Source organism: Pteropus medius, unplaced genomic scaffold (assembly GCF_902729225.1).
Source record: "Pteropus medius unplaced genomic scaffold, Ma_sr-lr_union100, whole genome shotgun sequence".
Classification (NCBI taxonomy): Eukaryota; Metazoa; Chordata; class Mammalia; order Chiroptera; family Pteropodidae; genus Pteropus; species Pteropus medius.
The window spans coordinates 2,454,368-2,471,894 of record NW_024346065.1 but is presented as its reverse complement, the minus strand read 5'-3'; the positions used below and the strand labels follow the sequence as shown (position 1 = coordinate 2,471,894).

The following is a 17,527-nucleotide window of genomic DNA, read 5'->3' as shown; positions in this document are numbered from 1 at the left end:
AGCTAGCTGCCAGCATCAATTTAATTTTACATAAATATGCTCTTTGAGGCTGAAGCAAATTTGACTGGCTTTCAATGTGAAAATAAAATATAAAAACTGTTCTTACTGTTATCTCTACACAGAACTTGTCTCTAATCCTAATGTAACAGAAATGTATATATAAATCGGATTCACCAAATGAATCTTAGGCTAACAACTGAGAACGATATTAACATCACATGTAGGAACACTACATTTTCTAGGATTTGACATTTTCACTGATGGAGAATATATTTTGTAAATGAAAATACCAGTACTAAAAACAGAACGCTATAAATAGAATGATGTCATTTGTTTCCAAAGACTATCAATATACTAGAGCAATGCAAAAATAATAATAAAAGCGAGATATTTCGTGGCAAACTTTGGGGGTAAGGTTAACACTGTAATCCGTGAGTATATCTGGGTAAATGCTGCAGGCACAAGTGCCACCAGCAAGTATTCTTGGGGCAAACAGGAAATGGGTTAAGTAGTAAAACTTTCCTAGAATTCCAAATAAATGGCATAGGTGTATTTCACCTCTCCCTCTCCCCCCGCCCAATGCAAAAATATTGAACTTGGGTAAATGAAATCATATTTGGAAGTATAATCCAAGCGACTTGTCTTTTCAACTTAGCCTATGGAGAAGCACTATCATTTGTCCTTTTTTTTTCTGTAAACCTAAGTTCTCATATTTCAGGTTTAGTTAAGAGTTATTTAGGTATACTTAAAATTAATTGGTACTTAAAATTTCTCATTGAAAAAATTAAATAAACTTTACCTGACAGGTAACAACCTGAAATCTGTTCAGACGGTCACACAGCTCTTGTGATAAACCCACTCGTCTTAGTTTCTTGCTACCCATGCCTTCAGATGCAGAAAAAAAAAAAAAGAACCACTTTAAAAAAAATATCAGAAAATAGCATAAGTGATAACAGATGGCAACTATCCAAAACACTCTACAAAATAACAAATCCTTCCAATTTTTTCATATGCAAAATGAAATAAGTAGTATTTAAAATGTTACTGAAAAAATAAAGGCTATAGAATCTTTCTAAAAGTCTTACATAAGAGAGACAACTGTTTGTCAAACATACACACAGAGAAACAAGGCAAGAAAAGAATGCATTTCACACAATACTTATTACATGAATATAATAATAACACTTCACGTTTGTATAGCATCTTGAAATTTTCAATGCATTAATAAATTTTATTTGGATGTGTAACTAACCTTCAAGTCATATTTCCAAACAACACTCCTAGAAAGTCTTTCTTTTCACTGTACTATAACAATAATAAATTTCTGAGCATCTACTATATACCAGGCACTGTTGCTTTACATAAATTATCATATTTTATCTTCTCAACATCCCTATAAGGAAGGTTATTGGTCTCATTGTTGCATATGAGAAAACAAAAATCTGGAAAGCTTACTCTAGTATCACCAGAAAAAGTAAATGTTGGGTCTAGAATTTGAACCCAGGAAGTCTGATTCTGAAGTCTACTCGCTAAACCGTTATACTCTACTAAAAGTCCAAATCATATTTAACTTATCCTTTTTCTATAAGTCAGATAAGTCTTCTGAATCAAATGGGATTTTATTATTTATAAGCTGAATTGTTGTTTATTACCCTAGCTGCCCAGATTCCCACATAACAGCTTCTCACGTTCCCACAAACTATATTAGCTTTTCACATTCCCATATACTATTAAATTTCACTGTTGTTGAACCTTGCTAGGGCTAAATGAGGTTTCTGAAATAACTGCCTTCCAAGAGCTAGAATATAATCACTGTGATTCCTATAATAATGTATGCCAAGGAAAGACCGTGTATCCCACTGAGATAGCAAAATATCCTCTGGATAGAATAGAAACAGGAACTCTTCATTGTTCCAGGGGATAAAGCAATGAAATTATCAAAAAGAAGTAACATTTTGGAACAAAAATATATACCAAGAATGTAGATACTTATATCTAATACCAAGGCCCAAATTTCTATTTAATATCTAAATTCTCTGAACTAGATTAAATCAATCTCTCCCATATGCATCTGCTCCTTCACTCACATACACACATACCTCCCACAAACACAGAATATATTCCTCCCATTTCTCGCAATGGGAATGTGTCGGTATTGATTTCTATTTCCCCAATAGAAAATTTATTAAGTGACGTGTGCTTTGTCACTGCCTAGTGTCTTTACAGATCAGGTAGTTCCAGGCAATGATATCATTTAGATATATATTCAATCAAAAAGAAGAACCGTAAACCCAGAAATACCAGGATTTTAACAATGAATGACCAACTCTGTAATTTTTGTCTTATTAGGGCCACTCCAACCACTTGTCTGGACTATTGCATATGTCTCTGGTCACTTCCTGTCTCACCAAAAAAAAAAAAAAAATCCATTTATTTGCTTCTTCCACAGACTTTTTTTTAAGCACACACTCTGCTAAGCTCTGGGTCCAAGAACCACTTAAACATATTCCCTTCCCTTTGGCAATTCACAATAAAAGATGAAAAGAGCCGCATACAAAAATAACTGCAATAGGTATCGCTGGTATTTAAATGTGCTATGGACAGAAAGAAGCATAAAACTGGCCTGCAAAATTCAAGTCAGTGCCACAATCCTGCCAAAAGTAGCTTCCTAAAAAGTTGCTCCAATCCTGTCACTCTCTTCCTTTAAACAGCCCATCGAATCATTAGACCACAGGATAAATTTCACACTTCTTAGTATTGCATAAAAACCCTTCATAAATTAACCCCTCATTTCCTTCTAACTGGAAAATCAGATTGCAAGGCCCAGATCCTGGCCTTCCTGGCAAAGCAAGTTCACTTTCCACTGTTTTAGTTTCTCATCTGTCAAAGAAGGGTAATTCAACTATCTACTCCATAGGAAAGTAGTGAAGGTTAAAGGATTTGGATAGTGCCTGGCACATAATGTTCAAGGTTAACAATCATTATCATTATCGATTCATTCAGCAAAACATCATTTGCTGCCTCACACAACTTGATCTCCAGCCACAACAGTGTATTGGTAAATTACCTAAGCATCATTCTGCTTCCCTAAATTTCCTCCGCAAAGCCTTGCCCCAACTCAGTCTCTTCTCCAATGTTCTCACCACTTTGTACATATTTGTCTGATAATCTTTTTAACATATCATTATGGCTTCCATGTTTGATTCTTCCACCAGAGACTGTAAGTTCCTGATGTGTGTGTGCATGCGCTCATGTGAATGCAGAATGAGGAAAGATAGTCAACCCTAGCGACTGAATCCTCATCAAGAAAAATTCTTAAGAAGTACAAATTGGTAGTTACAAAATAGCCAAAGGGTTGTGAAGTACAGCATAGGGAGTATAGTTAATAATATTGTAATAACTATTATAGTGCCAGGTGCGTACTAGTCTAATCTGGGGGAATCACTTTGTAAATTATATAATTGTCTAACCACTTTGCTGTACACCTGAAACTAGTATAATATTGAATGGCAACTAATTAAAATATTTTTAAAAAGAAAAGATAAATCCTCATGTTAGATGTTCAATGAAAACCGTTAAGTAACAATGACAGCTAATACTTATTGAGCCCTTATTATGTTCCATACACTGTTCCAAGCGCTTCAGATGTTTTACTTCATTTCACAGATTAAGGATACTAAGGCTGAGTTGAAAAACTTTCTCAAAGTCTAACTGCTAGTATATGCCCGCCTCCGCATTCGAATTCAGGGATCTGATTCCAGATTCCACGCTATTTATTACCAACCACTTCTTCAACACCTAACCACGGGCTTCTCTGCCTAGACCCCAAACCGCTCCGAAGTGGAAGGGGGTAGGCATCAAGCAGCAAAAACATCACCCTAAAATTCCTTAAAAAGAACTTTTTCAACAAGGACTTCTTTCCATACAACCTCACAAAAGAATACAAGAAACCCCCATATCGGCGGCAGAGTTCTTGTTAACATCCCTACCAGCTTACGGGGGCGTGCCCTGCACCCGAGAGACTCTCCGCTTTCCCAATATGGATACCACGGGCCCAGAAAGGGAGCAGAAAATAATGAGCGCACCCCACGTCCTCACAACTGTCCCCAAGATGAAACTTTCCAGTACCGGGTCTGCAGCATCCAACTTTCAAAGTTTTCCCCACCCCTTACACAGTTCCCCGCGGAAAGTGCCACAAAGCAACAACCCAGGCGGTGGCTGGGTTGCCATCCTGGCAAACACCCAATCAGAAGTAGGCACAGGCCCAGGTCGGCTCCGCTGCTTGCTGGGAATTGTAGTCACACTCTGTAACAATGCTGTAAATCCGTTTCTCCATCTAGTGATTATCAAAATTCGGTGGAGGGACATCAGCAAGGAGTGTATGAAGCCAGGAGAAACCTTGCTTGGAATTCTCTCTTTTCTTTCGTCACATTTAAAAATTGCTTAATGGACCAAAGAGATATGAGACTCCACTAATCATAGAAGAGGATTTGGAAGAAAGCTTTTGGTTTGTTTTGGCTTGCTTTTTTTCACCACCCTTTGGTGGTGAAGTAGTTTGGGAAATGCTGAATTGGTCAAACCGTTACTTTAAGACTCGGTTTCAGATTACTGTATTCGCGGAAAGCTTTTGCTCATTCTTTGCTCACATCTCCCCTGTGCATAACTCTTTCTTATAATTTAGCTCATTCTATATTAATTATTGATCTGCACCCCTCACCAGACTTGAGGACAGGGGAGCTTCTAAAGCCTAAGCACACCGTTCAATTAACGGTTCCGGGTAAGAGAACACATAAATGAATGGAGTTAAACAGAAGAAAATGGAGTTAAACAGAAGAAAACGTAGAGTTCTGGGATTATAAGAGAGCGCGAATGGACAGGATAATAATGGAAGAAGATTCAGGTCTTGCTCTAGATATCCCCAAGGCATGGCAAAGCAGTGGTACTGGTTGGCGCTCAGTATACGTTAACTTCAAACCCTAGGGGGAAAAGAGCGGGGCGGGGGGAGTCAAGGAATACAGCTATTCCCGCCACCTGCTCCGCGGAACGCAGAACGGAAGGTGTAGAGCAGAGGAGCTGTCAAAACTGAGAGAGATGGCGCTTACTTAGTCTTTCCGAATTTCCTAGCCTCCTCTAGTCCCGCGAGGCTGCGTCACGTGACCCAAACAAACATGGCGTTTTATTTGCATCTTCCCTCCATTGACCAATAGTGGCCGCTGTCAGTCGTCAGCCTATCACCACTCTCGCAACCTCCCAGATGGAATCTGTCACCTGACTCGGTTCAAACATGGCTGCGCTGAGGTCTCTCTTTCTTTGGGCGCCAGGAGCAGGTGAGTGTAAGGCACCACGCAGAAGGCGGGGGCGCTCTCCACGACCCCTGTAGGGAGCGTCCCTGTGTCCCAACCCCACCGCCCCACAGTTCTGGCACAGATTCATCTCTGGGTTTTCAATCTGTTTCCTTCAGGCAGGGCTCAAACTAGGGAGGTTCCTGCTGAATTTCTCATGCTTAAGGACGTGACCACCTGGGGATTTGGAGCTGGACTAGGTATAAAGTTCAGAAGGGAATACGAAAGCGAAGTTATGGGTCTGCGCCCCGGGCTAATAACACTATTAATATTAATTGGATATTGGATGCTTGATCCACCCCTTTGGGGAAAGGTGGAACTTCTCAAACAAAGATAGTAACATGTCAAATCAACCTGACAACGATAATTAGGAAAGTAAGTCCCGCCTTTCCTTGTCCGGCTAGTAGTTGCTAATTTGTCCAAACACTGCTCCTTCTGCTTCTTACTCTGGTGTAAATTGTTTATAGGAGGTGCCCCACGAAAACTGACAATGTGTTCTGCGTAATTCATCCCTTTCCGTCTCCCTGCACTCTGTGCTGGGAAAATGCACCATCCATTTGGAAAAGAGGAAACCGCTTCCCAGAAGGAGCTTTTTGGATTTTTCTGTGAGTGCCTTCGCAGAGGAGAATGGGAGCTGGCACAGGCGTGTGTACCTCAGCTACACGAGGCACAAGGGGATATCCCAAAGAAAGTGGAAGATATACTTCAGGCGCTGGTGGTGTGTCCAGATCAGCTGAGGTAAGGGATTTCTCTTCCTGCCAGGCAGTCACAGGGCAGGAGACACCAGGTTCAGTATTTGGGTTCTGGTCAATGTGCCTCATTCAGCTACCCTCTGAAGAATTAGCAGACGCAGAGGGTATTTCACATGCTCTGAAAAGCTACCTCTAAAATACATGCCTATTAATCAATATTGGCTTTGAATTATCATCTGAATATGCTGTTAAGCCTAGCCAGCAAATTGTGTCTGAACCCACCATTTCTTGTTTATTATTAAAGTAGATGGTGGAACTGCGTTGAAAAGCATTTTATTTGCCTCCAAAAAAGCAAACCCTGCTCTCCTCTTATGAAATTGAAGATATTGTTGTAGCTTTATCAAAGGACTGGAAGTGAATTCACTTAAAGCTTTTTATTTTGAAATAATTATAGACTCACAAGAAGTGCAAAAATAGTACAAAAAGCACCTTTTCCCCAGCTTCCCTCAATAGTGACATTTAATATGGCTATAGTATAGTAGCAAAACCAAGAAATTGACATTGGTACATTACTGTTAACTAGACTACAGACCTTATTTAGTTTTCACCAGTTTTTAAATCTGCATTCATTATTATGTGTGTAGCTCTATGCAGTTTTATTCATGTGTAGATAAATCATCTAAATACCTCAATAATCAAGATACACAACCTCTTAGTATTTAGACCCCTCCTTGCCCCCTGGCAACCACTGTTATCTACCTAAATTTTTAATGAAGTTCTTCCTGGAAGTGCTAGTAACAACTAGTGATGTAGGAGTTAAATGTACTGTTTAGTCTCTCCCTCACTTTTCCTTACTTTGGCAGTTATGTTATATTTTTTAAGTACTGTATTAGCATATGTAGAATGGAGACATAGGTGATTCTTTTCTTTATTTTTTCCCCTTAAATTTGGGTTCTAGCCTGTTACTGTCTCATTTTTAATTACTAACTTCAAAGAAAGGCTTATGAATTTCTATAACCTTTTTAGCATAGAGTTAAAAATAAATTTTTATCAAGTTCCTTTTTTTCTTGAAGTCTACTTGATTATACTTTAAAATTATACTTTAGGTAGCTTTGCTTTATGGTTTTCTATGTGATATTGTTTTGATTAAAAATAATAAAGACTAGATAAGGAGGTGGAGGTAAAGATTAAGACTTTTTTATGAAAGCTGCTAGCTCTATTCTGGTTTTAGTTTTATTGATCTGCAGTATATATTTTAAAATTCTCATTAGAACAACATCTTTACTGTTCAGATTTAAAATAAACTGAGCAGTGAAATCTGAAATTTGGATCACAAAAGAGAAAAGGTTAATAGAAAGTCTTTGTTTAGAAATTCTTTCTTTTTACATTTTTCAGATGTGGACAAGACATCAGTCCTCAGCGATTAGCCTGGGTCTGGCTTCTTGTACTGGAAAAATGGTTGGCCCAAGAAAAGGTAAGTAGGTTTATATTTCAAATTTTCTCCTGAGGCCAAGACTGAGAAGAACTGGGAAGTGGTTGTGAGATTTCCCCTATGTCTATTACTTCCTTTATTATGAGGTTTGTCATATTCCTCTTTCCATATCGATAGTGAGAATGGCTTAAATGTTTATTGCTGTCTCCTTACCTAAATTCATTTATTAATTCACTAACATAATTGGCATGTAATACCATCTGAGGTGATACCATTTTGTTAAAAACCACTGTGACACTTGTGCCTGACAGCTTTGCCGAACTCAGTGAAAATGACAAGATAGCAAATAAAGTATAAACCTCATATGAATAGAGAATGGGCTGAGCTGGTTATTCTTCCAAAAATATTATTTTAATTAGTCCAGTCTAGTGAAATCTTACAGATTTAAACCTCATTAATTAATAATTTAATTACATGATTTGAACTAAAATTTACCAAATGTAAAAACAAAATGAGCAAGTTAACACAGAAAGAAAACTAACTTGTAAGAAAAAGAAAATTTGCCATTAAAAGCCTTTTTAGAAATATGTGATAATTATCAGAAGTTGATATCCATTAAAGGTATTTCCCTCAGGCAATTTTGTATTATTCCTCAGACTTCAAGATTTAAGTGAAGAACTTTTGACTCAAAAAAGAAATGAATGGCCCAAGGTCACAGTGTAAAGTTAGTTGGCAGAGCTATAGCTGGAACCAAGATCTGACTGCGAGTTTCCAGTCCTCTGCTTTTTCCACCTCAGTGTTAGTTTTAGGCTTTATTGGCTTAAAAGTTAGAAACCATAAATTCTGTTTTGTAAATATCTATAATTTAGCCTAATTTTCTTCTTTACTCAGTCATCAGAATAATTTTTGTCTTTAGTTCCAGTTGTACTCTTCTCTACAAGAGCTGTCAAAAAGTAATAGAAATTACTAATCTAAATGTATTATCCAGGCTTTGGCCAATTGTCTAGCAAAGAGAAATTACAGAAAGACTAGGATGAATGGGAAGAAAGTAGCAAAACTGAAAAATAACCCCAGAATGATTAACAGTTGGCTATAGTTTCAGATCTAAAAGACAAAAACTTGAGCTAAAATATTCAGTAATATCTTCAAAGAGAAACATAAAAAATGTTTTATTGTTACCAACTAAGGATATTTCCAGTACAAACACGGGATCTGTGAAACCCGATGAACTTTGCCCTGACTGAAGGGTACTTGTTTACTTTATGGCTAATTGGTTGCTTATTTTGTGGACAGTTGCTCAACCAGATCAGGCAGTGGATATCACTTCCCCCTGGCTACTTAGCACAGACTAAGAGTTGCTCTTGTTTTTGCCAACATCGAAGATCATTTGGTCCTTAAGGCTCCAATGCCTCAGTTATTTAAACTGTAATGGGAATGCTTTAAACTTTAAACAAGAACCTTAGAGAATTTTAAAATTTTATACAAGGGCTAAGGTTTCAAGTAAATTCTAGGAGTCGTCCTACTCCTGGAGTGGCCTTCATCTTCTTGAGCTTGCTGGCTGCCTATCCTTTTCCAGTGTCCCACCTTCTGCCAAAAGCTTCCTTTTTAATTATTAGTTGAAACAGTGAGTCAGTTTTCTCTTTCTTTCATCCACTTTTACCATCTGCCTTTTCATCTTGTACTGATCTATACACATGTAAGCATGTGTGCAAAGCTTTAACTGCAGAGATGTTCACTGCCATGCTGCTTCTAATACAGGAAAACTGGAAACAACTCCAATGTCCACAGTATAGGACTGGCTTATCTATTTGTAAAATACCACACCATTATTAAAATTATGTGGTAAATGAGTTTTCAGTGACATGGAAAAACGTTCATACTCTGCTATGTGAGAAAGAAAAGTTTACAAAATAGTACGTTTGGTATGCATGCATAGATGCCTATATAGAAGATGGTCTGAATGCCCTTAGACCACAGTATTAATAGTAGTTTTTTTTCAATGGAAAGATGTGTGTCTGTGTGTGTGTGTGTGTGTGTGTGTCTGTCTGTCTGTCTTTGTTTGCCTGTTTGTAAATTCTCATTTTTCTACATCGAACATGCCTTGCTTTTGTAGTAAGAAAATTTTTTTAGAAACATGGAACAAATTCTTGCTTGCTTTAGAAATGTGAGTCGTTTATGACCCCACATATGTATAATGTAATTTCACCAGTAAAATAAATATGAACTAATCAGGGTTCTAGATTAAAGTTCTAAAATCGTAAACAGACTTTGTTCTTTTCTTAAGGGGCTGCTGTCTAGACATCTTACCTATTTCTTCCTCTTAGTCCTCAGCAAAAACACTAACCTTCAGCTTCCCAGCATGAATTTTCTTCACCAGCTTCCAGTCACTAGCATTATGCAATTATGCAGGTGTAGGTGCATTAGGGAAGGGTGTGGTAAGGAGAAATAGGATTTGGGGCCCAGAATGTGCTAGATCATATTAGCCTCTGATGTGATGAATGTTACGTGAATAGAGTAATTGTGATCTTGTGTTGTAACTCCCCTCACACACACACAATCCTGCAGGTGCTTCTTGCTGCGAGTTAGGGGACCTTTCGTAAAACCCAGCTTCTGGAAGCTTTAATCAGTTACATGATTTACAGTGTCTCTAATTTAAAGCAGTGTTTGTCAGGATTATTCCCAGACTTTATCTTATTTGTCTTTGTGTCTGGAGAAAGGGAGACTTATTTTGCTCTTAAGAACCAGGAAAAGGGAAGTTATTCTGAAACAAGCAGGTGCAGGAAGAGTCAGAGGCTTTCTCTTCCTTTTTTCGTTAGTCTTCTCTGGTGGCATGTCTCATTAACAAACATCGGGATCACTTTTTCCTTTTCATGCTTAAAATAATTGAAATATACTTCCTAACCATTTCATCTTTAGTAACAATTATCTTTTAAAATATATACTTATGCCACAGGTTTGTTTGATTTAGAGATTAAATGAGATTTTTAAAAAGATATGAAAATATAGCACACAGTACCTGACACATAAGTGTTTAATAAACATTAGATCCTTTCCCTTTATTTTTGTTTTCTAACTTATAATGAATATCAAAATTAGGGATCATGTGGGCCACACCCTCCTAATTATGCTTACTCATAATTAGGTGTTTTGGACACTGCAAGGGGGATTCTTGGAAAAAAGACTTCAAGTGATAGAAAAAGTCACATGAAATAAGCAAACAGAGTTGAAATGTGGGATTTAAGTGTGAGTGTTTAAGAGGGGTATGCACCCAAGCTTAGCTGTTCTTGTTTATAAAGTATCTCAAAACATATCTAGGAATTTAATGTTTAAAAGTACTTTATCTTAGAGAAACAGCAGAAACCAGAGTAACTGAAGAGAAATATTTACTTATAATTTGTTAACTAAAACATATACCTAATCACTGTTCTGCCTTCTTATGATTCTTTTAGAAGTTACTCCCAACTGTTTTCCGGAGAAAGCTTGAGTTTCTTTTATTGTCAGAAGACCTCCAAGGTGACATTCCAGAGGACATCCTCAAGGTGAGAGAGGGCTCTGGAGCCATCTGCCCAGAGTCACAGCCACTCAACCATTTCAGCTTCCAGGGATCCAGCAAAGACAGGTCCCCAAGAGGATGGCTATAGGCTATTCTCAGGCAAGACCAGGCTAGGTAGAGGCCCCTCTGAGAGGAGTTTAGAATTAGGATAAACTTATCTGATTTTAGAATTCTTAGAAGTGGATTGTCCAGAAGTACTAAGAATAGCTGGGGATTAAAGATTTTTTTCATTTCATGTAAAAGGAATGCATAACTTGGATTAAACTTAGGTGCTTGAATTTTTCACCAGTATATGGTAGAGAATGTGAAGGGAGAAATATTTGTTGAATACCTCTTCTACAACAGGTGCACTGAATGTGTTATAGTTAATCCTCACAAAAACCGAGGGCCAGATTCGAACTAAGTCTTTACTATATCTATACTTAAGTACCTGAAGTATGCTCTGAGGTTTAGTACTTATATTTTTCTATCACCTTGCCACCAGCTAATTAAAGACGTACTAGCAGCAAGATTTAAGGTGAGGACTTTCACTTATATTAGGTCAAGGACTCATGGTCCTGTGACCATCTTTGGGGCACTTAATGAAGAAGCATCCCTGAGCACCATACATAGGCATGGTCCTAAAGCACCCTTCTGCCCCGCCCCTGCAAACAAATTAGAGGCTATAGAGTTTCTTGCCTCTAAGTACTTAATCTAGTTGGGGAGCAAGGACTAATACACACACGAAACAATTAAATACTAAGCCATGTGGTACTAATTTTGAGTAGATTCAAAGCCCAATAAAGAGAGAGAGTTGTGTGGGTTGGAGGTATTGGGGAAGGTTTTGTAGAGGAGTAAGAAATGGGCTATACCTTAAAGCATGGCTAGGATTTAGACGGGGGGGTTAATGTGTAATGTGGGAATGGCGTGTAATGTTGTTTTAAAAAAATGAATTTAAATGCCTTGAGCTGGGCATAGTGTCTTATGCCCATTTGTTACCTGCTTGGTCTATGAGTTTGCAATTCCTGATTTAAAGCGACAGTATACATTTTGGAGGTGGTAAGGGGGGGATGAGTTTGAACATGGAAGCCTTGGGCAATTGAATTAATTTCTTTTGTCAATCTCCTCATTTGTAAAATGAGGATAATAGGAGTATCTTCCTCTTAAGATTGTTGTGAGGATTATTTTATTTTTCTGTGTAAAGGGCTTGGCACATAGTAACTACTACAGAAGTGTTTGCTACTGCTACTATTATACACAAACACACGTTGAAAAGAGGAAAACATCAAGGCATACAGGTGATAACATTCTCGACATGCTCACCATGCATCTTTCTCTTCATTCTCTATTTAGGAGCTATGTGAGGCTTTATCACAAGACTCGGTAGACCCTGTGCTTGATGGAAATCAGAGGCAAGAGAGCTGGACCCTCCAGCTCAGCTCAGAAGCTGTCTCTGTGCTCTGGGACCTTCTGAGGCAGGCCCCCCAGCCAGTGCAGGCTCTGCTGGAGCTCCTGCTTAGGGAGGACAATGGCACTGGCCTCTGTGGCTGGCCTCTGCAAAAGGCACTGGTGGACCTCATTCGAAAGGCACTGGGAGCTTTGCAGGGCCCTGCTGCTGGGCCCCCTGGGGAAGCAGATGCCATCTATGGAGCCCTGCGGATTCTGCATTGCCCTGCAGAGCCACTCGGGGTTGAGCTGCATCTCCTATGTGAAGAACTGCTGGAGGCCTGCAAGACTGAAGGCAGTCCCCTGCAGGAGGAGCAGCTGCTCAGCTGCCTGCTACATAAGGCCGGATGTGGACTGGTATCCCTGTATGGCCATACCTATGCAGAGAAGACCCCAGAAAAGCCACCGAAGGCCACATCCTTGGGAAAAGGTGTGTTCTCTTGGCCGCTTCTCCTGATATGTTGGTATTTTCACAATGCCCAACCTCTCTGGAGTTCCTCTAGGCTGGTGCCTTTATGTTGCTCAAGAAATCTAATGGGAGTGGCTGAGCAAAAAGGGTGAGGTGTCCTTTTGTAAAAGCACAGATTTTGTAGTCTAAAACAGAATGCTGGAAAATATATATATAGTAATAGTAATAGCAGTAAAGAGCTTTTCAGAAGCTACTGAGAGGAGTAAAGCGTTTTAATATAGAAGTATAGAAAACCTGGTTTAAGTGTTGAAAAGAGCAAACTGTCATATCAATTCAATTGACTTTTCAAATGGGCTTTAGCTTAGGAAAGAAGAGCTCCGGTTCCCTGGTAACCTATCTGGTTTGATTTTCAGCCTCACCGGACCATCTAGATCCTGAGCGGGCAATGCTAGCCTTATTCTCCAATCCTGATCCAGCCCAGGCTTGGAAATCGGCCTGTTTCTACTGCCTGAGCAACAGCAAGCACTTCCTTGAACAGATCCTGGTAGGTCAAAGTTAATTATTCTCCATCAGAGAAGTACCCAGGGACTTTAAATAGGCTTTTTCATGCCTTGTTTTTCTCCCACTCGTTTGTCTAACATAAAGCAGTCTAATTATCGGTGAGTCATTTGGATCTGTCCATCCCATAGTCCTAGGGGAAAGAAGGCTTTGAGAACCAGTGTCATTCATTATCAGAAATGCAGTCATTTTATATTGGTCCTTTGGCAGGAACTAAAATGTTGGATATGTATAAGTTTTCTGGAGGGTACGAGGAAGAAAAGACAGTGGAAGCAGTATGTCACCTGTCTGACAGGGGAATTTAATTGCTCTAACCTTTTTCCAGATTGCACTGAGCTTCAACTTAATTCAACAGATATGTATCAACCTCATCTTACGTGCTATGTTCTATGCTTATCCTATGTGCCATGTTACAGCAGAAGTCAATCCCTGCCTTCAAAGAGCTTATAGTCTAGTGTTTTTGTGAACATTTTTAACTCAACTGGCCATGTCTGTCATTATCAGAAATCTCCCTGATATACTAAAAAGCTTCTTACCCTAATGAGCAGCAAGTCCCCATAACTGCTTATTACAGCCTCCTTTGACTTGCAGGTGACAGCACTAGCGCTGTTGAAAGAGGAAGACTTCCCAAGTCTTGGCTGTCTGCTAGATAGGGAATTCAGGCCTCTCAGTCGACTGCTTGCACTCCTGGGCTGGACACACTGCCAGAGCCTAGTGTCAGCCAAGAGGCTGCTCCAGACACTCCACAGGACCCAGGTAACTACTCTGCAGCCCGGGCTGCTCCAGAAGTGAGTGCTATGGGGCTTTGGGCTGAGGCGGATTGCAGGGTACTGAAGTCGGTCACAATCTCTGGCCCCAGATGCTCGAGTCAGCATCTCTTCTATATCAACAGGACCACAGCTGCGACAAGCTCCTCAGGGATGCCTGTGATGGGCTGTGGGCTCACCTGGAGGTCCTGGAGTGGTGTGTACAGCAGAGCAGGTACAGCCATATGCGGCAGCCCCCTTCCCACCATTGGGCACACTTAACCCCATGCTCTGTGCCTGTGACCATTTCCAGACATCTTATACATAAATGTTTTGAGTTGACAATGTTAACTACCAACTAATAATTATCCTAACTATTAAACCAGAAAATATAAGTAATATCTTTACTATAGCCATAAGGTTATAAGTAGAGGAAAATTTTAGGGTAACAATGATAAAAAGAACAATAGCTCATATTTCCTGAGCACCTACTATATGCCAGGCATAGCTTCAAGCCCTTTACATGGGTGATTTTGCTCACAACAATCCTATGAGGTAGATACCGATATTATCTTCATTTTTAAGATGGGGCAGCTGAAGCCCAGAGGTGTTATGTAACATGCCCAAGATGACACAGCTAGTAAATGTAGTCGGCATTCTTAGCCATGTGTTATCCTGGATGACACCTTTATTCAACAACTGCCTATTGAACTGTGTGTGAGCTATGTTTTCCTGGTAACTTGGCCTTAGATCTTGCCTACATCTGGATTCCTGTTCTTCACCTACTTCACTAGCACTTCCTGAAGTAAAGTAGGCAAAGTGAGAATTAGTGAGAGGCCTTTACTCAAAGTAAAGCAGAGAAGCTCATGTCACTTCTTAGCTAGGAAGAGTACAGAAATTAGGAAGCTTCATCTGCAGGCCCTTTCTATATTCTAAAGACCTAAAGGCCCTTTCTTTGTACTTCTTGAGGGTAAATAAATGTTCTGCTCTATCCCAGAACAACTGAAATTTTGTGTTTGGGCAACTGAAACCTGTGTTGTGGGCCAGAGAGGAATCGAGATTGGTCTTTCTTAGAGCAATTATATAAACTGCCTTCCCTTCCACCCTCCCATCTTTCCTTTTCAGTAACCTCATACCAAAGAGAGATCTCTTGTGTCATTTACATGGTGGAGGCAGCCACTCAGTGCTCTACTCTCTCCATCACCTTACAAACCTTCCAGCCCTCAGGGAGGAAGATGTTCTCCAGCTCTTACAGAAGGTGCCAGCCAAGGACCCCCAGCAAGAGCATGGTGAGTTGGAAATAGAGTGACTTGGGCAGTTTCCTCTTAGGATAATCTCGCCCAAGTTTCTTTCAGCACAGGATTTATCTAGAGGTACTCTGTCTAAATGGGTGTTCTAGCATGTGCCCTCTAAATTAGTGCTGTTTGCCCCAGTGAGATTAGAAGATATAGGAACATGTCTCCCCTTTCTTGGTGAGGTGTAGGGGATCCTCTGAGAACAGTCCCATAGGAACCTCTGTCCTCGTGGAAATATCTCAATAACCACTACCATACCCTTATTCCAATGAAACAATTAGGAAATGCCCTCTGAATTCACAGCATTGTCGTTGGCAGTGATGCAAATTTTTTATGAGTCTCTCCATTCTTCATAAGCTCTCTCATAGCGCATTTTGTGTCTGCCTTCTCTCCCATATCTTCTTTATACTCTGTTGAACAGATAAAGAGGTTTGGAAGGAAGACTTGCCTGAAACAATAGCAAAGCTTTGATTTAATCTTAGATCTTTGCTTAAAATTCAAGTCTCCATTAACAAGCTTTTTTGCTCTCAAAAATCCTATCATAGTGTAGTCACAACCTGCCACACAGGCCTTGGACTCTAAGCTTTGAGAGAAACAAACGTTCTCATATGGTAATAGATGTTACTCACCCTAGATATTGCTTTGATTTACTTTAAAAGGAATTGCCACTAATTGGAAATGTGTTACTGCATTCTATACTTTTTTCTAGAAAGGTAGGCAACTTGTTTAGCAGATTTCCTGAAGGAACTGAAATGCTCTGTTTTCTACACACTAGTACAAAAGACTTCTAAAGAAGTATTTTAAACCTTATCCCTAGTGATCCACCAGGACACACTTAGAACTTAAACTTGGAAAAGGCAAAAAGGGAGCAATAATAGGACTGAGACTAAGGTAAGACAAGAGAGGCATAAGGAATACAAAATTTAAGAAGCCACTTATTCTTACGGTTGTGCAAGTTCTTGCAAGTCCTGGCCTTGGGTGATAATGCCATGTAGAGGCAATGGGCTTAAAACAATATTGATCTCATTCTCCTTCTTACTCTGGCCTTGGCAAAACAGCTTTCTAGAAGAAGTAATCAATAGGAAGCCTGTACATAAAGGGATTTATTGCAGCATCGTAGTAGCAAAGCATCCCTAACTGCTGCAATGCCCTGCCCTAGAAGAATCTGCCTAGGTAAGGGGTTCATTCTGTAGAACTACATACAGCCAGCAGAAATTTAGTTAATGAAGAAGCATAATCAAATGCGATGCTATCATGGATTTTTAAGAAGTGGGAAAATTAAATAGTATAGAAAATGTCATTACACTCAACTTAGACTTGCACACGTGTATACACATACGCAGCACAATCAGAGGGGTTAAATCAGAATTTTAACGATAGTTGTGGATAGTTGATAGGATCATAGGTGATATTTTTTTCCTCTTTTTTGCTTTTCTGCATTTAATGCTTTTTCTTTGAGAAGGTTGTGCTTTTTGTATGAAAAGAGTTAAAGCCAGAGTAAGATGTTTAGAGGCCCTTCAAAGATTATGGTATTCTCCCTTACTCCTGAAGTTCAACATTTTATTAAGTGAGAAATTATAAATCATTAAACGAGTACAGGGAACTTCAATAGAGTTTTTTTCCCCATGATGTCTGCTTCATTGCTTTCTTAAAAATATCATATATTTTTTCAAAAAAATTACTTTTGTTTCTTTTGCCTTTGTTACTCAATCTAAACACATTTTAAGCCTACCTTTTGGATAATGTGGCACTGCGTAGATTAAACATTTACTTTAAATTTTAATTTTTAAAAAAGTAAGAATAAGATTTTAAGGAATGTAAGGAAAAGATTTGTTAAGCATCCATGAGGGCTATGTGGAACAGACAGGTGGAAGGGAGGTTGGTGGGCGAAAGGAAATGGAGGGAACTGAAAGTTGGTGTTAAGTAGAGGAAAGGGCCTGGAATGGACAGAAAGGAGAGAGAGTCAAAACACTTAGAGGAACTGGAAATGCAGTATCTCTTTGCTTCAGCCATACTTGAAGCCCGTACCTGAAAGAACCAACTCTGAAGTTCTGCCTGTTTCTCTCTCTCATTCT

General features: G+C 39.3%; 2 protein-coding genes across 23 annotated transcripts in view; one reads left to right on the top strand and one right to left on the bottom strand.

Moving 5' to 3' along the window:
- Positions 1-5,164, bottom strand: part of RAD51B (RAD51 paralog B) — a 482,184-nt gene extending 477,020 nt beyond the window's left edge. For 11 of the 18 annotated variants that reach the window (XM_039875325.1, XM_039875328.1, XM_039875331.1 and 8 more), the window contains exons 1-2: positions 4,086-4,235; positions 800-885 (exon numbers count right to left, since the gene is read on the bottom strand). In XM_039875325.1, the coding sequence (XP_039731259.1) occupies positions 800-883 (84 nt within the window). In that variant the 5' untranslated portion in view covers positions 884-885; positions 4,086-4,235. Of the gene's footprint in view, positions 1-799; positions 886-3,989; positions 4,236-5,102 lie in introns of those variants that run through there. The other 7 variants (XM_039875321.1, XM_039875332.1, XM_039875320.1 and 4 more) reach the window with 7 other exon arrangements.
- Positions 5,165-5,202: 38 nt separating this feature from the next.
- The window catches only part of ZFYVE26 (zinc finger FYVE-type containing 26), a 55,742-nt gene continuing 43,417 nt past the window's right edge, over positions 5,203-17,527 (top strand). For 3 of the 5 annotated variants that reach the window (XM_039875318.1, XM_039875317.1, XM_039875314.1), the window contains exons 1-9: positions 5,203-5,327; positions 5,810-6,080; positions 7,430-7,508; positions 10,916-11,005; positions 12,352-12,874; positions 13,267-13,397; positions 14,003-14,167; positions 14,304-14,392; positions 15,283-15,446. In XM_039875318.1, the coding sequence (XP_039731252.1) occupies positions 5,887-6,080; positions 7,430-7,508; positions 10,916-11,005; positions 12,352-12,874; positions 13,267-13,397; positions 14,003-14,167; positions 14,304-14,392; positions 15,283-15,446 (1,435 nt within the window). In that variant the 5' untranslated portion in view covers positions 5,203-5,327; positions 5,810-5,886. Of the gene's footprint in view, positions 5,328-5,461; positions 5,543-5,809; positions 6,081-7,429; positions 7,509-10,915; positions 11,006-12,351; positions 12,875-13,266; positions 13,398-14,002; positions 14,168-14,303; positions 14,393-15,282; positions 15,447-17,527 lie in introns of those variants that run through there. The other 2 variants (XM_039875315.1, XM_039875316.1) reach the window with 2 other exon arrangements.